The 27,882-nt window shown below is 42.3% G+C and overlaps 1 protein-coding gene across 1 annotated transcript; it reads left to right on the top strand.

Annotated features, from left to right (window-relative positions):
- The first annotated feature begins 951 nt into the window (after positions 1-951).
- Positions 952-26,819, top strand: LOC133054837 (zinc finger protein 420-like). Its single transcript, XM_061140158.1, has 5 exons — positions 952-1,033; positions 1,503-1,716; positions 13,411-13,537; positions 14,037-14,129; positions 18,859-26,819. The coding sequence occupies exons 2-5, from the start codon at positions 1,702-1,704 to the stop codon at positions 21,258-21,260; spliced, it is 2,637 nt and encodes an 878-aa protein (XP_060996141.1). The 5' UTR covers positions 952-1,033; positions 1,503-1,701; the 3' UTR covers positions 21,261-26,819.
- Positions 26,820-27,882: the final 1,063 nt, after the last annotated feature.

The raw sequence follows: 27,882 nt of genomic DNA, 5'->3' as shown, positions 1-27,882 counted from the left end.
ACATTGGTAAGTTTTCACTGCAGTATGGACTCTCAGATGATCTGCAACGTCATTCCTTGTGACTGAAGGGTTTGCCACATAAATAACATGCATGTGCTTTCTCTCCTGTATGAATTGCCTAATGGGAGGTTAATGATGAACATGCACTAGAAACTCTGCCACATTCATTTCACTTGTATGTTTTCTATACAGTATGAATTCTCTGAATTATAAGGCCTGAACACTGACTAAAGGCTTTGTCACACTCACGACTTTTGCACTATAATGTTTCTCACAACTGTCACATTTCTAATGTTTCTCTCTAGTATGAATTCGCCGATGGTTTCTAAGTTCGTCATTTCAAGTAAAGCACCAGCCATATACATCATATTTATATGGTTTCTGTCCTGTCTGACCTGCCTGATAATGAGTTATGGATGACTGTCCCTAAATGGTTTGTCACAATTTTTATATTTCTAAGGTTCTCTCCTCTATGAATTATCTGATGAACTGCAAAGTTTGCATTCACACTGAAAGCCCTGCCACATATACCTCATTTATATGGTTTCTCTCCACTATGAACTCTCTGATGAATAGCAAGCTTACCACTACAAACAAATGCCTTGACACATACATCATATTTATATGGTTTCTCTCCAGTATGAATTCTCTGATGAAGTCCAAGTTTTGTATAGTCTGATTAAAGGCCTTGCCACACACATCACATTTATATAGTTTCTCCGCAGTATGAATTTTCCGATATTTTCCGATATTTAAAGGTATCAAAAGGCAGAGAAAAGAAGCACAGCTGGACAGAAGGACCAACAGACCCAAAACGGACTGGGGAGGGGTGAAGGGAGGTAAGGCTCCGCCCCCACTCGCCCCGCCCCTACGTACCTGCGCTTCCGGCCTCGTCCCACCCTCCCCACTTACGTCCCCTCTGGTTGGCTGCGGCGTAGCGCACTCACCCTCCTCTGTACCGGATTTTCCGCCCGCGCGTGCGCAGTAGCCTGCAGACTCGGAGTTGCGTTTAAATGAGCGACAGAGAGTTCTGGTGAGTTTGTGTGTTTAAAACCCGGATGTCGTCGTCCCACGGCCTGTTGTCCTTCACACGTGGGTTTCGGGGGTCTCTGTGGGCGTTCAAGGTACCGCCCCCATTTTCCCGTCCCCAGCGTGTCCTCGCATCGCCGTGAGAAGGTCTGAGGTCCGTTAGCTTAGCTGCCGGGTCCCTGGGGCCCACGTCCGCTTCCTGTTAACATCGTTCTAGAGTCCATGTCCTTCTCTGGCAGTTCTGCCTTCTAACGTGTAGAGACCGCTGCTTAAAAGTCCTGCATTGCCCAACCCCGAGGTCCCTGATCCACGAAGAGGTGAAGGAGGCTCTATTCTGTATGGAGTTTGGTCAGGGTTTCGCCTGTGGTTTGAAGGGGAGGGTCAGCCTAGAACGTGTGGTTTTCACAGGAAGGGCCTCGAGATCTGAAGAAAAGAATAAAACTAAAAACACCTCGTTTGATTCTGTGTTCCAGAATCCCTGCTGTGTCAGTGGCCGTGGAGGATTGTGATTTGTACCTGTTGAGATCCTCCCTCTGTGTGGGGCTGTGTTAGAGGGAGCTCGCTGTGGTTTTCTAAGTATTGAACAGCCTATTTTCAACACTCGGGTCACTTCCCAAGACTGATCTTACCTGAGAAGGAAGCCCAGAGAAAGAGGAAAGCAAGGAGTCAGAAATGACTCGTTCCCAGGTAAGAGGCATAGTCCGTGTTTGTTCTGTCTCTCTTTCCTGAAATGCTGTTTCTTTGGACTTGATAAGCTCCTTGACTTCTGAACGGGTTTGTTTGAATCTACCCATAGTCATCATCCCAAGGGACCCATTGCCCTCCTGGCATATCGGTGTGACAGAAGACAGAGTATTGCCAGGCAGAGAAGCTCACTCAAGCTTTTAAGTCCCGAGTTTTTATTCGGGTTTAGCTACACAGGTGGGATTGATAACATCTCCAGCATTCTCCCCTCCTCAGAGGTTGGGCTAATCAGCCCACTTGGCTCAAAGCCCCAAATCTCTAGTCACTTCGTTGGTCTTTGTTAAATGCCCAGCCTCACAACCTGAGTCATCTCATTATTAAACTAGGGGCCGACTGTAGGTCATGTTGTTAGCATAAATTATCAGGGCCCACGGAGAGTAATAAAGCTACTTAAGTCACTTAGGAAATTCCGAGAGAAAAAAAAACAAAAACAAAAAACTTAAATTCCAAGAGTAGTTAACAAACTTCCAGAACCTGGGAACCAAAGCCTGCCAAATTCTTTTTTTGTTGTTGTTTTGTTTTGGTATTTATTTAGTTTTGGCTATACTGGGATTTTTCTGATGGTCTTGGGCTTTCTCTCTTGTGATTAGGAGGGGCTATGATCTTGTTGTGGAGCTCTGGCTCTAAGGCACGGGTTCAGTCGTTGTATTATTCCCTGGCAGGCTCTGGAGGGTGTGGGCTTCAGCAGTTGTGGCACACTAGCTTAGTTGCTCTGAGGCTTGTGGGATCTTCCCTGACCAGGGATGGAACCCGTGTCCTCTGCATTGACAGGGAGAGTTCTCACCAGTGGACCATCAAGCAAGCCCCTAAATTCTTTGTTACACAACGCTGAAAGCTAAATCTTTCCTTTATGCCCTTTGACTTTTTTTTCCCTCTCTGATTTTTGTTGTTGCTTTGGCATACCTCACCTGTTGTAATATTAAAAAATATTCTGTTGTGTTTACCTTCTATTTTATTGTTCAAAATAATGTCTAAGTCTCTCTTTAGGTGAGCTTCTTTGGCTACCTTGTAACTATTTTGCTTCATTTATTTTGAAGTTTTACTAGTCTATACAGTTATAACTTCATCTGTAATTTGGCAGAATTACAGATTTACAGATTGTAATTACAGAAATCTGTAATTTCCCTCTATTTAAGTTTTTTTCATTTTTAAATTCAAAACTATGTTGGCTCTCCTAGATACACCTGAGACTTATACTTGAAATATCCATGTTTGTTTTGAGTTTGAATTGTTCTGAATTTGGAGTCACTGAAGTCTTTATGTCACCACATCTTCCAAGTAAAACTTGTGATATTCAGACTTTATGTGCTTCAGTAAAGGTTTACAGTTTCTTCACATAGGTCTGGAAATGTGTTCTACATAGGTGTCATGGTATATTTGCTAATAAAATGTAGACTATTTCTCATATTATGTTTTTGATCATTCTTACTAAAGAGAAAAAGTTGTTTTCAGTGAACCCAAGTGACTCAGTGGTAAAGAATCCGCCTGCCAATGCAGGAGAACTGGGTTTGATCCCCGGGTTAGGAAGGTCCCCTGGAGGAGGAAATGGCAACCCCCTCCAGTATTCTTGCCTGGGAAATCCCATGAACAGAGGAGTCTGGATGGCTACAGTCCATGGGGTTGCAAAGTGTTAGATGTGATTCTTGTCACTTAGCATGCATTCATGCACAATTTGTAAATGCTTGTTTTACCATAAATTCTAAAATACATGTTTTTTTTTTTTTTCTTTTTTTAAGAAAGGTGGATTAAAAATGTTTCTTCCAAAAGATCTGTTACTTATGGAAGGCTGCTTTTACCTTAAGTGTGTTTATGTGTGCATCTGTGTGTGCAGGCAGAAAGCTAGGGCTTATTTAAAAGCCATCATTGGCACTTGTCCTCTCCAATGACCCACACTCTATAGAGTATGCATCTCTATAAATCTGAATAAATCCACTTATTACCTAAAAAAAAAAAAGCCATCATCAGTTCATGAATATTTTTATTGATTCTAACCTTTGAAAACTGTTCTTACATATTTTCCATGGCCTTTGATTGTTTCATTTTCGTGAAATGAATATATAGTTCCATTTTTATATATGTATGCATGGAAATGTTCATATGATTTGATCAGTTATTTTTCTTGTATTCTTTACAGTTAGAGAAACTTCTATGAACTTTCTTTAGAGCTGTCCCTATGTATTTGTGTGTGTATTATTAAAGTTTAGAGTACATAAAGTGAAGTAAATTTAAGCTGTTTAAGGAATGTTTGCTACATATTTGCAAAAAGGTGGAACAGCAACATAATTGGAAGACTCTGTCAAAACTCTCAGAAAGATATATAGTATATCCTAAATAGTTAAAATGATTGTTGCTACTGAGGATGCTGTCATATTTGAACTGTAAAGCACTTGAAGTTCAAAAGTAAGCACGAATGCTTACCTGACTATTGTATTTGGTTACTATTCAAAATGGTCATTCATGGAGCAGAATTTTGAACACCACTAGTAAAAAGAAGCTTGTTAACAATACTAAGAAAAATGTTAAGCTTGCTAAAAGAAATGGCACAGTTGTCCCACTCAAGAACTCTTGGGTCAGAGTATGCTTTTTAAAAATATTCCCTGTTTCCTTGACAGACAGTTCATCCTGTGTCATACAAATACAACACTCAAAAATAAATATGCCAATGTTGTTCTTATTATTTTATCATTTCTTTTCCAGATCAGTAGTTTCTGAAATGGTTTGTGGGTCATTTCTCATGTTTTTTTGCTTAGGATTATGGTAGAAAATATTGCTGTGTAAAAGTCATATTCTACTCTAACACCAGTTCAGTCCTGTTCCCAGGACTGAGATAATGAGATGAATCGCATGCATGGATTTCTTTCAGTAAACTCTTTCCCTTCAGTAAATCTGCCTAGTCAGGACCATCCCTCTTGAGATATGGGTTTTCTTCTGACCTTGTGACCAATGTTAATTCCTTGTTTCCTTGGTAATGGTTACTATATGTTTGGTTTTCTGATCTTTATTATTGTCAAAGAAATTCCTTAACAGCCTATATATGCTCACACAAAGATCATTAAAGCACCCTTGTTCCATCAGAGCTTGGGTCCCTGTGTCTTTCTTTCTTTCTCTCGCTCTCTCTCTCTCTCTCTCTCCTTCTCAGGCTAATTCTCTGGAGCGTGGAAACCTGCCGAGCTCACTTTCTCACCCGGGCTTTCAAGACTTCCTCGAGAGGATGCCCTGTGCCTTCAGAGTGGTACAAGCCCTGTGTCAAGGGCTTTATAGGTTCTCTGCGTAAACCAGGGAATATCAGCCTCTTTCTGTCTTTTGCTTTCTTATTGTCGACTCCGGACCAGCAGGTTCTGGGTAGGATTGCAATGTTAGGCTACAGATCAGGGAAGTCATATATGAAGTGAAATTTGCTTACAACACATTTTTAAAATATTTATTTGGCTACACTGGGTCTTCTTGTGGCAGGTAGGATCTTCAGTCATCCTTGTAATTTTCAGGTTCTTTGGTTGTGATATGTAAACTCTTAGCTACAGCATGTGGGATCTAGTTTGCTGATCAGGGAAAGAACCAGAGCTCTGTGCATTGGGAGCTCAGGGTCTTAGTCACTGGATCATCACAGAGTTCCTGAACTAACATTTTTTAATGATAGATTCAGGTCATAGTTTCTATATAGTGCCAAAATACCCATGCAGTGATAATGCATTCCTCCATGTACTTCATACCCCATGACTCATGTTCACTGCTTTAGGTGTTTATGTGAGATTCCCATGCTATGAATTTTTTTTTTCCATTTGACTTGAACAAATGTCTTGGAAAGAATAAGTGAGGGATGTGCCTAAACTCTCACAATTAATGGAGTAACTCCATGTCTTCTTACTTTCTTCCTGCTTTGGAAGATGAACACTCAGGTGTGTTGAGCAGAGATGCTGGGTTTGGGGAGTGGGGGTTTTCATCCGAAGCCCAGGTCTGATCTTTTCCAGTACACTCCATGCTCACATCACAGAGTGTCATCACAGTTTTGTATTTTCCAAAATGTTTACAAGAATCTAATTAGTCCTAATCTATGCTCCACTGTATTAAAATTAAAATACAGTTTAGTGCAAATAAAGAATATCATCCTCTCATATTCTGTACATTTTAATCCATTCAAAATTACCTGAGTTTAGTGACATGAAAAATTTTCTCTCTTCCTCCTAATGAGCATATAGCCCCATTTGAGTGTATGTCTGTACTCAGTGGAGATGAGTTTGAGTAGGCTCCTAGAGTGGGTGATGGACAGGGAGGCCTGGCGTGCTGTGGGCCACGGGATCGCGAAGAGTCAGATACTACTGAGCAGCTGAACTGGACTGTATGTATGAAAATATTAACATGACTTGATCAATTTTTTCTTCTTCTTCTTTTCTTTTTGCTTTGTTTTTTGAAGAACTCCTGGGGAAGGGAATGACTACCCATTCCAGTATTCCTGCTTAGGGATTTCTTGGACAGAGGAATCTGGCCAGTTAGAGTTCATCGGGTCACAAAGAATGAGACATGACTGAGTGACTAAACCTTTTCTGTCTTCAGTATTCTTATAGTTACAGAAACTTCTATCAACTTTTCTTAGCATTGTCTCTGTGAATCTGTCTGTGTTTTATTAGCTAAAGTCTAAAGTTCATAAACTGAAATAAAGTTTAAGGTCTTAGTGGCTGTTTGTTAAAATATGTACCAAAAGGTACAAGAGCAACTTTACTGATTTTTAGTTATTTCTCTTGTCCTTTCAAGACTGATAAAAACCATCAGAAAGATATAGAGTATATACTAAATAGTTAAAATGATTCTTTCTGCCAAGGTTGTGGTTACCCAACGAGTGAAGAGCAGATACAACCAAGGAGGGTCTTAGAATGCAGAAACTAAAAAACCAGACCCTTATTGTCTCATGTCCGGAAATTCTTTTCCAACTCGCACCCAGACCATGACATTTTTGGTGGCTTGTTTGGGGACTTAGAGTCTCTTCCCCGCCTCCTCGCTTCTCCTTCCTCATAGGGACCCTCTGCCAGTAGCAAGTGCTGTGGCAGCAACTGAGGAACTCTGGCCAGGGTTACCCTCTGGTGTGTTGTAAAGGCCTCACTGCCCACTGCACCCAAAGTGGCTGCCGCTTGAATGGGTGAGGGTCTCTCCTTTGTCTTTTTTGCAAGTGAGGACTATGCCAACCAATATTGTGTGGGCACAGGTCAGACACATAAAAGCCATTAGGGCGCCTGCCCCAGAAAGACTCCCATGTGAGGATAGCGGGGACAGAGAAAGGATCAGGTCACGAGGGCATCCGCCCCCAGGAAGACAACTTCCGTCCACCATGTCAGGCACATAGTGGTTGAAGCAAAACAGAGACCATTGTCCCTGGGCCACCGCGTCCTAGATATATTGCAAGGCGGATTCCTCAGCCTTCTTCCCTGTCACTTTCACTTCTTTCCCTTCTGGTCTGGATTGATTTACAGGAGCCTGGGTGTTGTCTCTGAGCCATCCCAAGACTGCCTTCCACGTTTCAGGGAATCACCAAACGGTGAGTCACCTGGTTGCTCCCGGGCATCTCTGTCTTTCTCTGCCCGTGTCACCTGGTGGCTTCGCTGCAGGGCTCTCACAGGTCTCGTCTCACTGTTGGATGCGACTGTTGGGCCGCTCGGCCATTTTGTGCGTCAGTCGCATGGAGAGACGACTGGGGGAAAAGGGCCGCCTTTCTGTCAGCCAGTGACTCAGCTCGCCCATTCTGTGGCAGGTGGGCTAAGAGTGGGTTCTCTCTCATCCCAGGAGGCTCTCTCATACTCAACCCTTGGCTCCATTCTCAGAAACTGGGAAGTGTTGACCCTCCAAAAGGCCTGGCTCCTACACAAACGGGGGACCCCCCAGAAATGGCCTCTGAGTGGCACACCAGGTTTTACCAAAGGAAGGGAAAGGACTCAGAATTTCCTTGCGTTCTGTTGCCTCCCTGTCTCCTGTCCCCTCTGTCTCTCTCCCTCAGATTTCCTAGATGACCCCTACTCGATCCTTCATATCCACATGATCTCTGGGAAAGGATTCTGAGGTTCCCTTTGGTCCAGGTCTTTCTCCTATATTCAGAAGCCTGAAGGATCAAAAACTGTCCTATCATTCTAAAGAATCCCCTTCTAAGGACGCTTATCTCTCAGGTGGAGAGGGAAGCAAGCTTCCCCCACTACTGAACATCCTAAAGAATTCCCTTCTGACTACTCCTGTTTCTCAGGGCTGGGAAGGACCAAGCTTCCCCCACTCCTGCAAATTCCCTTAACCCTTCAGATTCTCCACATGGGACAAAGACCTCAGTTCCCACCAGAGGGACAGTCCAAAATTTTTATCAGCTGAAATGCCCCTGATATCAGAGTCAATTTCAGCATTATTTGGTCTATATTTTAGCTATAAAACTAAGACTACAGAAACGAATAATGGCTTTTTGACACAGGATGACCCTGATATTCTTTAGACTCTGGAGAAAACGGGTTAAAATGAAATTTTCTTTCCCTCGGAAACTGCAAATCCCTTTCTTTTTGCATATGTATTTAAAACCAACTAGCTTGTTAAAAGGCCTGCCTAGGGAAAAGCTTGAGGTTAACCCTTTCCTAGTCCTTGAAATACACTGCCCACTTTGCCTGAGACCTCACTCAGCCTTAGACAAATCAGAACATCAGGCCAAACAAACAAACAAACAAAAAAGGGTCAAAGAGATGCTTTAACTCTCAGGCAGGAAACTGAGGTCTCTGTCCGTCTGTCTGTCTGGATTTATGTATGTCTCAGTGTGCGCTCTTTTTTTTTTCCCCATAATATTGCCTAGTTGTAAATGACTTCTAATTTAACTGGCCTAAAGTTAAGTAAGCTCTTACAAATCACACAGTTCTAACTACAAGAGAAATTAACCTAAACGAATTTCAGATTCATGTGAACTGGGAAATATTCAATATTAAATATGGAGTATTAATGTTTGTTTGCTAATCTAATGTAGATATGTCTAAGACTCATTAAGCACAGTATTTTCATTGTCCCTAGGTTTATTATAAGTTAAATGTTGTTATATTTTTTTTATCTGTTACAAGTTTGTCAACCAGGAAAGTACCTCTAGGAGAGGAAAAAAAAAAAAAAAACTTCAAAGAAAATGTAAAAGAAATATGAGCTTTCAGAGAAACTCTTAAGAATAATTATACTTTAGAAATGTCTGTCTAAAACATTCTCTAGATTGTGGTAACCTGAATTTCTAATGCTGTGCTAAACTAAGTGATGGAAATTTATTGAATAGCTAAGTCATTTCCAAATAAAAGAAGATTCTGAAACATTCATTACTAAGGACTAACTTCCTCTTACAGAGAAACTAGAGATTTTGAACTATTCATGAATAATGCTTGAGTCATCCTGAGATGTTCTCTAGAATTTTTTTTTTTAGAAATTATCACTGGTATTTATGTTCACCAATGTATAGAATGCTTAAGTTCTTGGTTGCATAGGGAAAGTAGGATGTATATTTTCAGTAAAGAAGGTATGAGGAATGAAATTACATTTTATGAAGGGAAAAGGAAGTAGGTCTGACTTACAGGTGGCTGTTTCAGGGTGGGAGAACAAAGTAATGGGTACAGAAAATGATAAGAAGGTTTCATGGAAAGTGGACCCCAAGGGAAGAGTTTTGTTCATAAATACAAGTTTTCTTGAGATGTTGGGCTGCCTTTGAAGATGGATTTTAAGTTTCTTTACCTCTGAAGTGATCTGTTCTATGTTTACTTTTGAAATCTTCTTTGTTACTTTGGCTAAGTGAATATAATGTTTCCGAGTGATCTATATGATTTTATCTGACTGAGTGTTATAACCCCTTTTGATATTTGTCAACAAAACTTCCTAAATAATTTGACTCCTTGCTGACTTTGGAATGCTTCAGAGGGCCCCTGAGACATCCCAGGGAGCTATTAAACTACCTGGGTTCATTGGACATGTTAAATTACATGGGAAGTACTGTTGAAGGGGTGATAAATCTTCTCAGATTATATGATATGGTGGATGTTACTAATATAGATATCCTAAAATTATGTGGAGTTCATATAGATCTGATATGCCCTAATAAAATGTGGTCAACTATAATTCTAGTTATCCTGTGTTACAGGTGTTACAAGTCATAGCAATGACCAAGCTACCTTGTCAATTGCAGTTTAATCAGATTTAAACATGCCTTCTATGGTTTGACTCTGATGCCTTTGTAAGAATACTGCTACTTCATGATTTATGGAAAAGATTTTTCTAAGGTTAACCAATGAACAAGTTTTGTTTGCTATCTGGTAAGCTGGTACCAGACTGGAATTTAGTCTACTCTCTATGCTAATAGAACAGAGTTTTCTTAGAATGCAGCTTTCAAGAAGACATTATGAATTTCTTTGCCTTTAAGTGATTTATATTCATTTTTAAAATCTTTTGTTACTTTGGTAAAGTAAATAAGCATTACTTAAGATTATGGTACATGTAGACAAAGCTCATTCTTCTTGTAAAAAAATAACCCCTCATGGTTAGACTTTTGTCATCCTGATGTCCGAAAAACATGGCCATAGTCTGCTCCTGAATTGGGGAATTAAAAATGGGTGAATAATAGATGTAAATGAAAGAGTCAGTGCTATGGGAAATCCAAGATGGCTGCCTGGCTTTTCCCAGCTCCCTGACAAAACTCATTTTTATTTGATGGGTTAAAGCCTTCCCTGGCTACAGGGTTAATGCCCTCATAAGGAAAAAACTTGTTTCACTGAATATTAAGTTTTGTTCATTGTTAAACTAAATTTCTAGTTTTGTTAATTAAAGTCTAGTGTTTACTAAGACTCACTTCTGAGATAGTTCCTTGTTATGTTATATTTCTAAAAGATTTAATTAAGTGATTAAAAAGGACACTATAAGTTTGTTTCTAAAGCTAATCTCAGTAAGCAGTCTTCAGATAAAGATTAGACGCTCCATGATATACAACCAGGAGATTAACACCTGGCTATAGTCATTTAAGAAATGAAGTCAGATGACCTGGGGTATACTGCTCTACCTAATGAAAGTTCTTGACTTACCATTCTTACTTATGACCTGACTACTAACTGCTAGCTATAGCTATATTATTTTCTATGTTGCTTGTTTCAGAAGATTGTTTCTTAGGTTACTAAATCTGTGACTGAGCCTGCGATAAAATGTTGATATGCAGTTCCATATGCTATTAGTTGTTGTAATAATGTAACTCTAGATATGGGAAGAAGCAATAAGAGGGAGTATTTTCTGGGACCAAGAGGCTAGTAAGACAGGTATGATCCAAAGACTTTTGCTACTCACAAGGCCTGCTCTAGAAACAGCACATTGAGTGGCCTATCAATGGAACCTTCCCTAGACCTGGGAATGAGCCTTCCCAGTGCTGCGGGACACAATGACCAAGAAATGCCCCCAGAGCATGGTCAAATATGTGGCTACAAAGGGACCCTGCTGACTGGACTCTGCCACTGTCTCTACAAAGAGGACATCATGACCACTGCAAGCTCCTGACTTTCAACACCCCCCAAAAGGAGTTCAGAGTAGAGATCAGAAATAAGGCACTTTGTGGTCTGGGAAAAACCCAGAAGAACTGGCCTTCTAATAGTCAGATACTTTCAGGTAACAACTTTATGAGCCCAAATTCTTGCTTCTTCTTGTACCTAGAGAAACACTAACGTCATGAACCAATGTCCACTCCTGGTTCTCCTGGCTAACCCATGAACAGCTTTTCTACTTCTTTTCATCTTTGGGTCATGTACCTTTAACTTGCTTGTAAAGTTTGTTTCTTCTAAAATACCACAAGTGTCCAAGTGGTCGTGCAAGAATATTCCCAGACCAACACCTAGACAATGCAGAAACAAGTCACTTTATCATTCCATGGACTCTCATCGCCCTCCATGAATGCACCCTGACAGAGTAGGCAAAGGGAACTCAGATTCCCATGACACCCCTGCTCAGCCTGAGAAAGCCCGAGCGGTCATTGCCCCTTTCTCCTTGAAACTGGAATCCCAAATGTGTGAGAAGGGAAATGGGTAGATAGTTAGACATGAACAGGGTATCAACAAGGGCCAAAGAATTGGCCCTAAAAATAAAGAGCGGGAGGTATGTGGCGACCCAGGGACAAAAGAGTAGGTAAAACCAAGGAGGGTCTTGGAATGCAGGAATGGAAAAACAAGACCCCTTAGCATTTTCCCTCCCCCATGTTGTAGCTATTGATGGATTTCAGGTCCTCCTGAGCAGCATAAACTGTCTCCCCTCCTACCCCATAAGGAGAATGTATTTTTCTTATTCTGCCCCCCACCTAGTATATGTGCCTCATCCATTCAGCAAATGATCCACAAGACCCCTATCCCACTCCTTGTACCCTGGCTATGAAAGTGGACTGAGGACCCCTGTTCAACATCCGTTCTCATTTGAGCTGGCCTGCTGTTCTAACAGCATCCCCCATTCTAATAAACTTTATTTCCCTCTCATTTTGTCTCATGTTTGGAAATTCTTTTCCAACCTAGCCCAGACCACAAGAAAGGTTACTATCCTCTTCAGTTCATTTCAGTTCAGTTCAGTCACTCAGGTGTGTTCGACTCTCTGTGACCCTATGAATCACAGCACCCCAGGCCTCCCTGTCCATGACCAACTCCCGGAGCTTACTCAAACTCATGTCCATCGAGTCGGTGATGCCATCCAGCCATCTCATCCTCTGTCGTCCCCTTCTCCTCCTGCCCCCAGTCCCTCCCAGCATCAGGATCTTTTCCAATTAGTCAGCTCTTAGCATGAGGTGGCCAAAGTATTGCAGTTTCAGCTTCAGCATCAGTCCTTCCAGTGAACACCCAGGACTGATCTGCTTTAGGATAGACTGGTTAGATATCCTTGCAGTCCAACGGACTCTCAAGAGTCTTCTTCAACACCACAGTTCAAATGCATCAATTTTTCAGTGCTCAGCTTTTTTCACAGTGCAACTCTCACATCCATACATAACCAATGGAAAAATCATAGCCTTGACTAGACGGACCTTTGTTGGCAAAGTAATGTCTCTGCTTTTTAATATGCTATCTAGGATGGTCATAACTTTCCTTCCAGAACTAAGCGTCTTTTAATATACGATCCTATTCGACTTACTAAAATCTGTAAAACAATTAAAGTTCCAACTTAAGTATGAATTCTTACCTTACTATTCTGTTTCATTGCGGTTCAAAATCGTCATCCGTCGAGCAGAATTTTCAACATTACTAACTCAAATAAACTTGCTAAAAATGTGGCACTTTGGTCCCACTTCAGAACTCTTGGCTCAGAATACACTTAAAAAAAAAAAAAAAAATTCCTGTTTCTTTGGTAAACAATTTATCCTATGTCACAGGAGTAGAATACTGAAAAATAAATATGCTAATGTTGCAATATGATTTTATAATTGCTCTTCCAGATGAGAATACTTTCTCTAATGGCTTGTGGATCATAACTCATCCTCTTTTCTTCACATTAGAAATTGGGCAGAAAGGATTACTCTGTAAAAAATATATTTTGTAATACCAGCCAAGCCACTGCTTCACGACCAGGTCTCTGAACTTGCTGCTTTCACCTTGGGTCACATTAGGAAGACTTCCCACGGCCACATGGCATCTGTACTTTGTTTTTCAGGAACGGCTGACGTTCCAGGATGTGGCCATAGACTTCACTCAAGAGGAGTGGGAATGCCTGGACCTCGGTCAGCGGGAATTGTACAGGGACGTGTTGTTAGAGAATTACGGGAACCTGGCCTCCTTGGGTGAGGATAACTGCCTTCCAGAATCCCTTATCCACCCACTGGGTTTTTGTTCTGTCATTCCAAGAATGTTTTCTGACATTTTCTGCTTCCCAAAGTAGTTCCAGATCTCTGCTTTCTAGGGGAAAATGGGTATTTGTGAGTTTAGGAAGAAAAGTGATGATTCATGATGATTCGTTATGCTGGTGACGATTTTCTTCCTTGAGGTACTCTCCCTCCTTCATTCTAGGTTAGTGGTAATTGTGTAAGTTCTGTGGCATTAAATAGTTGCACCCTCTCTTAATTTCACAACGATACTACTTACATTTGCCTTAGTACTACTTGACCAGAATCTCAGGATCTGATTGTTAGGTGTTTGTTAGTATTGTATAGCAGCTTTGAATAAAGTATTTCTGGATATCATTTTCTAGAACAAAATGCATTCTCATTTCACCTGAATACATATTGGATTCAATACTGATGAATCTCTAACAACACAAATTTTTCTTTCTCTGATCAACAGGGCTTGTCTCTAAGCTGGACTTGGTCACCTTTCTGGAGCAATTGAAGGATCCCAGGAATATAAGGAGAATGGAGACAACAACCAGTTACCCAGGTAGGTATGAATGGATGGAGATGAATACTCAGATGGCTGGTCCAAGGAGCAACGAGGAACTCATCCTTCGTCACATGACTTTGGGAGATTTGCTTCAATGGAAATGGTTTTTGAAAACCTGGGTTTGTGTCTGCTACTGTCATAGAAATGTATCACTTGCCCCATTCTGTCTCTTAAATCACTCATGAATTTATCTCCAGTGATTACTTTTCTCCATCACAGTGTGAACTAAAAGTCTCCTTTTGGCTTGTGACAAACTGCATTCATTCATTGCTCTTCAATTTCTTGGGGGCCCTAGGAAAACTCTGCCCATTTCTGAGTAACTATATGACAGTCCTTTTCAAGTTTTCCTCTACCTCTAGACAGAAATGTGTGAGTGGAGTGGTAGACAAACTGTCAAACTTGTAGGAATACTGGGAACGGGTTTTTGTCCTCTGGTTTATAATTTCCTATCCACTGAGAGCGACACATAGGACCTTCTAAGTAAATTTCAAATTCAAGTAATTTGTCACTGCAGAAAGCAAAACCTTGTGAAAATGAAAGAATGCACATCTGAGGTTGACTTCAAAGTTTCTCTTTTACTTTTATGATCTCATATTAAATATCTTTAGTGTATTTGATCTAATTATAACTTGCTAAAATACTTTATTATATTGTTACCTCCTAGAATTTTCAAGTAAATTGACATAAACTCTTAGCACATTTTCCACTATACTATTAATGGTTGATTCAAACTATGACAATTTTTAGGTTATATAAAGAAATCTTTATTAAAAGTTCTAAATGGAATATAGCTGTTTTCCATTTGTGTGGTCCTATACAGCAAAGAGAATCAATTATACCTATCAGTCAGTTCAGTTCCCTTACTCAGTCGAGTCTGAGTGTGCGATCCATTGTCTGCAGCAAGCCAGGGTTCCGTGTCCATCACCAAGTCCCAGAGCCTGCTCCAACTCCAGGCCATTGAGTCAGTGATGCCATTCAACTATATCATCCTCTATTGTCCCCTTCTTCTCTCATCGTCAATCTTTCCCAGCATCAGGGTCTTTCTCAGTGGGTCAGTTCTTCGCATCAGGTGGCCAAAGTATCGGAGCTTCAGCTTTACCATGTGGTTCCAATGAATATCCAGGACTGATTTCCTTTAGGATGGAGTGGTGTGATCTTCTTGCAGTCCAAGGGACTCTCACGAGTCTTCTCCAACAACACAGTTCAAAAGCATCAATTCTTCTGCACTCAGTTTTCTTCATGGTCCAACTCTCACATCCATACATGACTACTAGAAAAACCATAGCTTTGACAACATGGACCTTTTTCAGCAAAGTAATGTTTCTGCTTTTTAATATGCTCCCTAGGTTGGTCATAGCTTTTCTTCCAAGGAGCAAGCGTCTTTTACTTTCATGACTGTAGTCACCATCTGCAGTGATTTTGGAATCCAAAAAACTAAAGTCTGTCACTGTTTCCATTGTTTCTCCCACTGTTTGCATGAAAGGGTATGACTGGTGCCATGATATTTGGTTTTTGAAGGTTGTGTTTGAAGCCAGCGTTTGCACCCTCTTCTTTCAGTTTCATCAAGAGACTCCTCAGTTCCTCTTCGCTTTCTGCTCTAAGGGTGGTGTCATCTGTACATCTGAGATTATGGATATTTCTCCCTGAAATCCTGATTCCAATTTGTGCTTCATCCAACCCGGTATGTTGCATGATGTGCTGTACATATAAGATAAATGAGCAGGGTGACAGTGTACAGCCCTGACGAGCGCCTTTCCCAATTTGGAGTCCTTCCGTTGTCACATGTCCAGTTCTCACTGTTGCTTCTTGACATGCATACAGATTTCTCAGGAGGCAGGCAAGGTAGTCTGGTGTTCCCATCTCTTGAAGAATTTTCCACAGTTTCTTGTGAGCCACATAATCAAAGCCTGTGGTGTAGTCAATACAGCGGATGTGGTTGTTTTTCCAGAACTCTCTTGCTTTTTATGTGATCCAAGGGATGTTGGCAATTTGCTCTCTGGTTCCTCTGCCGTTTCTAAATCCAGCTTGAACATCTGGAAGCTCTCGGTTCATGTACTGTTAAAGGCTCGCTTGGAGAATTTTGAGCCTTTGCAATTGTTTAAAATGAGAGAAATTGTGTAGCAGTTTGAGTGTTCTTTGGCATTGCCTTTCTTTGTGATTGGAATGAAAACTGACCTTTTCCCATCCTGAGGCCACTGCTGAGTTTTCAAAATTTTCTGGCTTATCTAGTGCAGAACTTTAGCATTATCCTCTTTTAGGATTTGAAATAACTCAGCTGGAGTTCCATCCCCTGCACTGGCTTTGTTGGTAGTCATGCCTTCTAAGGCTGACTTGACTTTGGACGCCAGGATGTCTGTTACTAGGTGAGTGATCACACCATCGTGGTTATCTCAGTCATTAAGATCTTTTTTGTATAATTCTTCCATGTATTCTTGCAAACTTGTCTTAATATCTTCTGCTGCTTTTAGGTCCATCCCGTTTCTGTCCTTTACTGTCCCCATCTTTGCTTGAAATATTCCTGGTGCCTCTAATTTTCTTAAAGAGATCGCTGGTCTTTACCGTTCTATTGATTTCCTTCCCATTTAGGTCTCCACAGAGCAATGAGTAGAGTTCCCTGTTTCAGTCATAGTTTTAAAGTCTCTCTTCTTACTTAATTTCTTAAAACTAGTACTTTCTTAAGTTTATCTTATTTGTATTCAGCTTCCTTGGGCACTGTCTTATGTGTCCTCAGTTTCTGATTAGTTCTCTATCACTATCATTTATGATTTTTAGATTGAAACATCTAATAGACCATTCTCAGAAACTTGTGTGGCAAGAAGTGGACTTAAGAATTATTAGGTACATAGAATTTGTGAAAGTGTTTGCTGTCTCAACTTAAGATGACTAAAAGCAGGAAGTAATCATTAGATTGCCTATCACCTCTGAATTCAGTGGTGCTTGGAGGTTTTTATCTTGTTTCTTCCCCTATAACCTATGTCTTTACCATCTCATTTTGTCTAGCGTTCTGTTTATAGTCTCTCTTTTGAAGACTACAGCAACCTAGTTAGTCTTCCTTCTGGTGTCTGCACCTTGGTGGGTGAGGTTGGTCCCGAGGTTTGTGCCCTCATCCTCTTGATCTGGGCTTTGATTGCTGTTAACCGTGACCAGAGCCTGCTGTGGATATTCAGGGCTGTTTCCCCATTGTTCTGTGGTTGTTACTGCCCTCTCTCTGGTGGTGCCTGCTCCCTGTATGTTGGAATAGAGCCCCCAGACCTGAATCTTAGTTGTGATTCTGATCTGTGGTGCGAGGCAGGTGGGACTGGAGCACCCGCACATGGAGAAAAGTCGCTGAGTATTACTCCTCTGGGGATGTTCACTCAGGATGTGCTCTGGTTCCCCCTCTCATGCGTTCTGCAGGCTCTCATGTGATGTAGTGTAGGCACTGCTCTTGGCCCCACCTTAACCACGGGCAGTATGGCACATGGCCCTGGATGTTCGCAGATGTTGTTTTCACAAGGTCACCAGCATAGATTCAGTGAAGTCAGGTCCTGGGGTTGCATTCAGCGTGGAGCTGGACCTGCTGTGGTGCTCTGGGGCAGCTCAGGCTCTGTCCTGGCCCAGCCCCCTTGTGTGGGAGCCCACAGAGTCTACAGCAGCTAGAGCTGCCCCTGCCTTGACTGAGAGAGCGCTGGTAGGTGATTCAGATGCTCTGTAGGGGCTGAGGTTGCACAGCTGGTCGTGGGTGTAAGACCGTGGCTTCTGTTGCTGCAGGGAGAGGTGTCAGCTTTTCTTCTTCATCCCTGGGGCTCAGCTGTGCTTTCAGCTCCATCTGAGCGTGTGGGCAACTCACAGGTGTCTGCTCCTGAGCTGCCCCAGAGCACAGGAGTCTGCTGATTGTGGAGGAGGTCGATGGGGGAGGCTGTGGCTAGGGGCTCAAAGACTACATGGGTATAGTTCTTCATGGTCCTTGGTGAGGAGGGTCTGGCACAAGGGACCAGGGATTCAATGGGCTTCTTCTTTGGGCATCACTCACCAGTGCCACTCCGCTCTCTGGTGGTTCAGGCTTCCACCACAAGCATCCCATTTGCAGAGCTCCTCCCACAGTCCCATCCCTTCAGGATGTTTCCTCATAGCCAACTGCAGTCCTCAGCTGGGTCTGGTCTCCGAGCCCCACACCTCAGCACCCAGCCCTTGTCTGCAGTGGTGTCTGCAGCCCTCTCAGGCTGGGTGGGCAGGGCCGGGGTCAGGACCCCGTGTGCAGGTCTCTGTCCTGCTGCCACAGGCTGGTTGCCGTGTTCTCTCCCGCAGAGAATGAGGCTCTCCTCCTGTCCAAACTGAGTCCCCGATGAGGGGCTTCCCTGGATGTGGAGACCACGTCTCACTTTCATCTCCCTGCAGGTTTGCAGGCCCCATCCCACTTCCTCTCCTCTTCCTTTTCCTTCTTCTTTCTCGTGTCCTACCTGGCTCAGCAGGAATCTTTCTTGTTTCTTTAGATTTCGAGGGGTCTCTGCTATTGTTCAGCTGGGCTCTGTGAGAATTGTTCCATTTCTCATTCGTTTGTGGAGAGAGAGATGGTCTCCACATCTGCCTAGTCCTCTGATATCTTGATGCTTCCATCTCCATTTTATCTTATTTTTTAATCTCTATTTTAGCTTTAAACTAGCTGTAGTCATCAATTTTCTCTAAATGTTTAAAGATTTTCACTGAGAATAGCAGAGGAAATTACTTGTTATTTGATATCTTTCAGCCTTGTCTCCACAAGACACCCAGGATTTGATGCCGAAAAATCCAGCATTAGAAGATGTATTCCCAAAAGCAAACCTAGGAACATATCAAATATTTCACCTCAAAAACTTAAATTTAAGAAAAGACTGGGAATATACATGGGTATATGAAAGACAGAGAGGATGTTTATATGGACTTAAAGAAATGGAGACAGTTACACAGATTGCTAACATTACTGGAAAAAGAACTGAGCAACCTGAGTCACGTTGGGAAAAACACCCACTTCAGTCTTCAACATTTGCCAAGATGTGTAAGTGTTTAAGAAAAGATTTCCATCCTTTTTTGAAACATACATGTTCTCTAAATGGAAACATGGGAAATCTGGGGAGTAATCTAGTCTCTACTGCAAATCCTCATTCAAACAATTCTGAACATAGGATTCGACTCAACATACATTCAAGCATGTCTGAACACCTACAATTTAACAGTGAGTGGGAAAACTCACAGTCTAATCAGTTTGAGGGATCCGTGAGCAGGGGCTTTTTCTTCCCCCAGCAGATACTATCTCTCCATTCCAAGATGTATAATGTTGATACTGGAAGAGATGGAATCCAACCATCATTGTTCAATACGTATTGTGATATGGTCAGTACAAAACAACTTTCTGTGTGTAATAAAATGAGTCAGACCTTAAGTAAGAGCTCCAGCTCCAATAATTACAAGAGTATTAATGGTGGACTGAGAAGGTATTCAGGTAATGAGCCTGGGTATACGGTTGAAGGAGACTCCAACCTTAAGAAACATCAGGGACCTGAATCTACAAACAAGGATTCTAAAAGTAATACATGTAGAAATGCCTTTGATCAAATGTCAGGTTTTTCTCTCGATAAGAGTACTTGTACTGAAGAGGGTAGTTGTACTGAATATGGTAAGGTTTCTAATCAGTCTTCAGAACTTATTCAACCGCAGACTGTTCAGAATTCGCATAAAGAAAACAAGTGTAAGATATGTGGGAAACTGTTTCGTAAATCATGCCATCTAAGTAGACATAAGAAAATTCATACAAGAAAGAAACCGTTCCAATGTATACAATGTAACAAAGTGTTTAAGCATCGCTCACTTCTTACTAAACATCAGCGAATTCACACTGGAGATAAACCTTATAAGTGTGCAGAATGTGGCAAAGCCTTTACTTACAACTCACATCTTATTGAACACCGGCGAATTCACACTGGAGAGAAACCTTATAAATGTACAGAATGTGGCAAAGCCTTTATCTGTTACTCACATCTAACCTATCATCAGCAAATTCATACTGGAGAGAGACCTTATAAATGTACAGAATGTAGCAAAGCCTTTATCTGTTACTCACAGCTAACCTATCATCAGCGAATTCATACTGGAGAGAAGCCTTATAAATGTAAAGAATGTAACAAAGCCTTTCATCGTCTCTCACTTCTTACTGGACATGAGCGAATTCATTCTGGGGAGAGACCTTATAAATGTAAAGAATGTAACAAAGCATTTATTCAGTGCTCAAATCTTACTAGGCATCAGCGAATTCATACTGGAGAGAAGCCTTATAAATGTAAAGAATGTAACAAATCCTTTCATCATTGCTCAGTTCTTACACGACATCAGCGAATTCATTCTGGGGAGAGACCTTATAAATGTAAAGAATGTAGCAAAGCCTTTATTCAGTGTTCACATCTTGCTCAACATCAGAGAATTCATTCTGGGGAGAGACCTTATAAATGTAAAGAATGTAACAAAACCTTTATTCAATACTCACATCTTACTCGACATCAGCGAATTCATACTGGAGAGAAGTCTTATAAATGTAGAGAATCTAACAAAGCCTTTATTGAATGCTCACGTCTTACCAGACATCAGGAAATTCATACTGCAGAGAGACCTTATAAATGTAAAGAATGTAACAAAGCCTTTATTCAGTGCTCGCAACTTACTCAACATGAGCGAATTCATACTGGAGAGAAGCCTTATAAATGTAAAGAATGTAACAAAGCCTTTATGCGTTGCTCACATCTTACCCAACATCAGCAAATTCATACTGGAGAGAGACCTTATAGATGTAAAGAATGTGACAAAGCCTTTACTACGAGTTCGGCCCTTTCTCAACATCTCCGAATTCATACCGGGGATAGATGTTATAAATGTACAGAATGTGGCAAGGCCTTCATTAAGGGTTCTAATCTTACTAAACATCAGCGAATCCACACTGGGGAGAGACCGTATAAATGTACAGAATGTGGCAAAACCTTTAATCGGAGCTCAATTCTTACTACACATTTGCGAGTTCATACTGGAGAGAAACCTTATAAATGTATAGAATGTGGCAAAGCCTTTAGTCATAGTAGTAATCTCACTAAACATCTGAGAACACACACTGGAAAGAAACCCTAGTAATGGAACAAGTGATGGAAGAGGTTTGCCCTGAACATGCATCTGAAAACACAAGAGTTTATATAAGAAACCTGTGGAAATGATGTAACAAATATGTAGAAAGGTTGTTAATCAAAAGTTAAATCAAAGTAAATATCAGACATTGCATACTAGAAGGCATTTCATCAGTTTTGTTTTCAGAAGTTTCTCTGAAGGAGAATGACTGTAGGGAGTACTCCATAGTTAAAACACATAGAAAATGCATATATTAGCATGAATCGTGAGATGAAGGTTTATGGTTAGAAAGTTACAATTCTTAACAGTGTATGTATGCTTGTTAATAATGACATGATTTGAGATTATTTCAAGTGAATGTAATTCAGCATTCAAATAATCCGTACAGTGCTCACCAGAATCCTTGTCTTGGTTTGAATGGATGAATCCACACTCAGCCTAGGGAGTCCGAGGCACTTTACTCAGGGTAACTTATAAAAGCTAAAGTGCAAGTACTCCTGTTTTCTCTGGCTGATTCCAGCTTTGACCTCTCTCAGAAACTCCTGCCCTAAATCCTCCCCTACAGAGAGGTCTTAGGTGTGGTGAGTGTGAGGCTTTGAGCTCAGGACTCCTGAACGTTGGTTTTGGGGAAGAAACATCAGAACAAAATGGGATTTGCTGATGACTCCTTTCATGGCCCCACTGTAGACCTGCAGATTTATAACTTCTTGGAGTGGGGACCTGGGCACCAGGGATCTGTCTTCATTGAAATGGTTCAGAAAGAATCTTTAGCCAAGAGGTTTCCATCTGGTTTCCCATCAGGATCATGTGACCAGTGTCAGGAAATGACCTCACTGATGCCCTCCCAACTGAGTTCTATTTTGGTCCTGTGGGAGCATCAGTGTGGTGTGTAGGATGTGCTCCAGGGGATTCTAAGGGGAGGCCCGGGATAAGGACTTGGCTCCTGGTCCACTTGTGAGAGCTGAGGCCCAGCTTCAGTCCAAGGAGAGGCCGCAGGGTTGGTCTAGCTGGATTTGGACCGGGGGAGTCAGTCAGCTCACACCGTCTGTGTGAGCAGAGTGTTAGCAGCTATCTCTGGGGAGAAAACAATCAATAAATTAGCTCACAGGCTGGTCTCCAGGTAGGAATTAATTGTTCCTGAATCTCTCCTGAGACAGAGGACAGGAGAGGTCGTTCTTCTCAGCTTTTCAAGGTCCTTCTGTCTGTAGTGAGAGAGTCGTTTCCTAGGCAGGTTGAGAAGAAGCTTGGGGGTCCCCAAGGAAAGAGGCGCCTGGAATTCTCAAGAAAGAAGAAAGGACAAACTTTTTTTCTTTCTTCTACATTCCTTAGGATTATATAACAATAATGTATCCTGAAAAAAAAAAAAAAAGTATCCTGCTTGAGGACAGTCTCTGGATTAAACTTTCTGGCTAAACCTGTTATTTTAAAATGTAAATTATAGGAGTAGATCTGGTGAGGTCTTTACAACCTCCAGACATTCTTTGGATTCATTGGAGAGTATGTAACTCCATGGCTAACACTAGCAAGCGGGTACTCTTTCTGCCCCCTTCTGATGTCTATGTCAGAAACGTTCTCTATCTCCTTTATACTTTAATAAAACTACTACACAAAGGCTCTGAGCAATCAAGCCTTGTCTCTGGCCCCCGATTGAATTCTTCAGAGACCAAGAACCCCAGCCTCTTTGCGTGATTCAGCAACAACCTTTCATCTTGGGGGCTCATCCGGGAGTCTTCAGGACAAGGTAAGGATGCTTGGAGCTCTAGTTCTCCTAGCGAACACGTTTTCTGCTGTACTTGACTAACTCTTTGGTGTGCTTGCATGAATGAATGAAATGCCCTGCATGAAGCAAGTGAACTGCTCTGTGGTGACCTCATAGGGCTGATGGCAGAAACCTGTCGGGGATTTATACCAACCTGCCAATGCCAAGAGGCACCCAGCGTCTCCTTCAGGGACTGACCAGAGATGGGCAAAGCATGTGGACTGAACTCTCCTTTCTCAGTCAAACTTTTGGTCTCGTTGGCCATTTCATAACTCCTTGGAAATTAGAAGTACTAACCTAATCCGTCGCATCATAGATTTTCAAGGGACTTGTGATCTGTGTTGTTACTGTGACTTAGATCTCACACTTGGATTGGTAGTCAGGAAGCACTTAGCCGCGATAGGAATCAAAAGATTGGAAGTTAGATGGAGCTCTAGCTACGAGAGCATCTCTGAGGTTAAAGGTCACTCAGATTGGAACTGCAATGGGTTTCTTTTTACCCTTTGATAACGCGGGCTCTTGGTGGACCAGAGGAGGCTCTTATACTGGTGAGGTGATGCTTGGAAGTAACATCTCAGTTTTATGTTCATATCGGTTTTATTGTGGTCAGGAGTATACTCAGGGTCGTGCACAGACACTCAGGTGATCACTGTTTCTCCCTGCGGTTTAGCCTGGGAGGTGTTCCGGAAGCTTACTCTGATTGCACCCCCAGTGGCATCAGAGGCAAGCAAGGTTTTAATGGTGAGGAGCTGGACGTCCCTCAGGGAAGCGATCAAGTCTACCCCCGGTGCATCTCCACCCCGTCTTGGTGGTAGAACCGGGAGGGACAAGTACGGCCCCTGGGTCGGTAAGGGACAGACTAAGTCCGACCAGGGAAGGGACGCTGTGGTGTAAACTCTGTCTACACCCCCATCTAGAGCAGGGAGGGACGCCTCCGGTAGAAAGATGGCGCTGTTCGCTTCTTTTCTCTCTTACAGATGGGAGCTAACAATTGCAGCCTCACTCCTTTGAACTGTATCCTGAAAAGCTGGGATAGATTTGATCCCCAGGGCTTAAAGAAGACACACCTGGTCTTCCTATGTGATACTGCATGGCCACGGTACCCACTGGAGGGTGGCGAACGGTGGCTGGTTGGAGGGTCTCTTAAGTATAATAACTGTTTTGCAATTAGATTGGTTCTGTAGAAAACAAGGGAAGTGGGTAGAAGTAGCATATGTGCTGCTCTTTTACCCTCGGCAAAACATGCCAGACTTATGTTCTAAGGGTATAGATTTGGGTGTGAAACCTTCAGCTCCCTCCTGTCCTCCTACTTTGCTAGATGAGATAGAGGACAGGAGACAAAGAGGTAAAGAAAAGCAGGTTTCTCCAATCTGTCCCTGGGATCATATACGCAGAGCAGCCAGAGAGACTGAGGAACAGCCACACATGAAGAGGCTGTTGCCTCTTCATGAAGCACCTACTGGGAGAAATAATCAGTCTATGAGAATTAATAAGCCTTTTTCTTATCAAGAAATATAAGAAATCAAGGAGGATCTGGGAGACTATTTAGAGGACCCTGAAAAATATGTTAGAGCTTTTAAAGGTGTTAATCTGCTTTATGACCTTACTTGGAAGGATGTGATATATATCTTGGGACAAATGCTGGCTCCAGAGTCAAAAAAGTTTTGGGAAAAGTGGTTGCTTATGGACATGAATGGCTTGGTAATGAATCAGTAGGGAAGAGGGAGATAACCGCCCTCCCCACTGGGAATCAGGTGGTCCCAATTATAGAACCAGAGTGGGACTACAACACAGCTAAAGGAAGATGGGATCAGAGTCATTTTGTCAGATATATTCCTGAAGGACTCAGGCAAGGGTGCGCTAAACCTTTAAGGTAAAGTCGCTTAGTCGTGTCTGACTCTTTGCGACCCCATGGAATGTAGCCTACCAGGCTCCTCTGTCCATGGGATTTTCCAGGCAAGACTCCTGGAGTGGGTTGCCATTTCCTTCTCCAGGGGATCTTCCCGACCCAGGGATTGAACCTGGGTGTTCAGCATTGCAGACAGATGCTTTACCATCTGAGCCACCAGGAAGCCCTTTAAACTAAGGCTTTAAACTATGGCAAATTGGCAGACATAGAACAGGGGGAGAAGGAAGCTGCTGGTAAATTCCTAGATAGCCGGAGAGAAGCAGATTCACTGAGATTGATCCCAAAAGTGAAGAGGGAAAAGTGATCTTAAAGGATAGATTTCTCACTCAGTCTAGATATCAGCCATAAGCTATTAAAACGGTCATATGGACCAAATCAGTCTTTAGATAATCTGTTCCAACTGGCTCAGACAGTCTATATGGTAGCGATTATGAGGAAAAGAAAGAAAGACAGAAAAAGACAAAGGAACAGGTGGAAGCCTTCACAATGGCAATGAAAACCGTTCTTAAACAGCCTGAGAAAAATGCCCAGAGGGACCCAGGTGAAAAGGGATGAAGTTGCTATTACTGCGGAAAGGCGGGGCACCTCAAGCGGGATTGCCCTCAGGCATCTAAGCTGCCCCCGGCTCCATGTCCGGTCTGCAAAGGACCACACTGGAAGAGAGACTGCCCCCAGAGGCGTAGGTCTCAGGGGTCGGACTCTCAAGACAATCAGGACTGAAGGTGCCCAGGAGTCGAACCCCAGGTATTAATAACTGTGGGAGGCCAATCCGTCGATTTCCTTTTAGATACTGGGGCAACTTACTCTCTGCGTTCTGAAGCCCCTGGCCCACTATCTTCCCAATCCGCTTCTGTAATGGGACTGTCTGGACGAGCCAAAGGATGGACCAGATAATCTATGTGAGCCTACTTCTGCTGACTCTAAAAATCCTGAGTCTGCCGTTTGATCCTCAAGACAGTGCCCTCCTGTCCTGGGCTCATTCCTACGCTGAATTCCACAGTCAGTCCAACTGCTGGGTCTGTGGAGTGCTCCCCTCTTCATCAGTGGAAGGCCTCCTGTGGTGGACATCTCCAGTTCAAGGAAAAGACTCTCCAAGTCTGCAAGTTCCGTCAACAACAATCACATGTGATGCCTCATCTTAAACTGATGACATCTAACAACCTTAAAATGAACTGATATAACCGTAGACATAATGTGACTTCTCATTTTGATTTTAACTTGGTTTAATGACTCTTTTGCCTGTAACTGTATAATGAGATATTCTGTCTAAAAGCTGTTAGTTTACAAATGGTTGTCTAAGCTCCTATGAGTGCCACAGCCTCCTCCAGCTATTACTTGGGGCCCCTGAATCAGAGACCCTCAATATGAGGGTTAGAAGAATAGGTTGCCTCAACAATTTAGGGACCACGCCCCAGTGGTCCGTACAACTACAACAGCAGAAGTAGTTATGGAACGAAAATGATGCCCCTTTCCCTTGGCAACACAATTCTCCTAAAAGAAAAAGGGGGGAATGAGAGAGTCGATTCCTAGGTAGATTGATAAGAAGTCCAGGGGTCCCCAAGGAGATAGAGGTCTGGAATACTCAAGGAGGGAGAAAGGACAAACTTTTTACTTTTTTCCCTCTACATTCCTTAGGATTATATAATAATAATGAATCATGACTGAGGACAGTCTCTGGATTAAACCTTCTGGCTAATCCTGGTATCTTAAAATGTAATTTATGGGAGTACATCTGGTGAGGTCTCTACAACCTCCAGACATTTTTTGGATTCACTGGGGAGTATGTAACTCCATGGCTAACACTCGCAAGTGGGTACTCTTTCTGCCCCCTTCTGATGTCTATGTCAGAAGCTTTCTCTATCTCCTTTATACTTTAATAAAACTTTATTCCACAAAAGCTCTGAGCGATCAAGCCTCGTCTCTGGCCCCGGGTTGCATTATTCTCCTCCAGAGGCCAAGAACCCCGGCGTCTTTGCGTGATTCAGCAACAACCTTTCAGTAGGAGTGGTGGTTGCAGGTTAAAGAGCTCTGTTGATGCCCTCCAAGGTATTTTCTCCAAACTCAGAAGTGCGTTTGCCACGTAACCTCCCCAGAGAAGACAGAACAGGATGAGGAAGAAGAGGAAACGGCAGCTTCTCAGGTAAATGTCCTATCCTGGGTCTCCGGCTGTGTCTGCTTTTCCTCCTGAAATGCCCTAATGAGAATATGCAAGCCTTTAGTTCTCTACTCCTAATTTTTCTTCCCAGGCATTTGTTATCATTTTATTTTTCCCCGTTTCCTCTTATAATAGCAAAGAGCTGCCCTTTAGACTACTTCCTTATGCACCAGAGCCTTTTCTCCGTTGTCTGCATCCTCGCTTTCTATGGAGCATGATGAATTCTCAACATGAATCAGCGACTTTGAAATGTTCAAAATATTCTTTTTGTGAGAGATCAGCATGGGGAGTCACTCCTATCCTCACTCCCACTGGGATGAGGTTTGATGTTGGGATTTTAGGGATGTTGGGAAATGCAGTGAAGACTTAGCACCTGGATGCAGTTTAGATATTTAAAACCGAGTTTGAAAATGCCATTATACATAGAACCAGTTCTCTTCTGTCCATGGGATTTTCCAGGCAAGAATTCTGCAGTGGGTTGCCATTTTCTCGTCCCGGGGCTTCTCTCCATCATGAGACTAAAGCCGCATCTCCTGCATTAGCAGGCAGGTTCTTTACCACTGAGCCAGCTGGGAAGCCCAGTGACTCGACTCAGTGGTCCAGAGTTTTTCAGAAAATGTTCAGAAATAAGAAGAAAACTGGGAGATACTGTCTTTGCATTGCTAAGACTTACTAGTTAAATGCATTATGAGGATACTAAACAGGGGAAGTATAGGTGAAATGAAATTTGTGTAAAATTAACATTTTAAAATGTTAGATTCAAATTACAATTTCCTTGTTAATTCCAGAATGCCCAGGCAGTGAT

This window comes from Dama dama, chromosome 4 (genome assembly GCF_033118175.1).
Source record: "Dama dama isolate Ldn47 chromosome 4, ASM3311817v1, whole genome shotgun sequence".
Classification (NCBI taxonomy): domain Eukaryota; kingdom Metazoa; phylum Chordata; class Mammalia; order Artiodactyla; family Cervidae; genus Dama; species Dama dama.
This window is presented reverse-complemented; position numbering and strand designations above follow the sequence as displayed.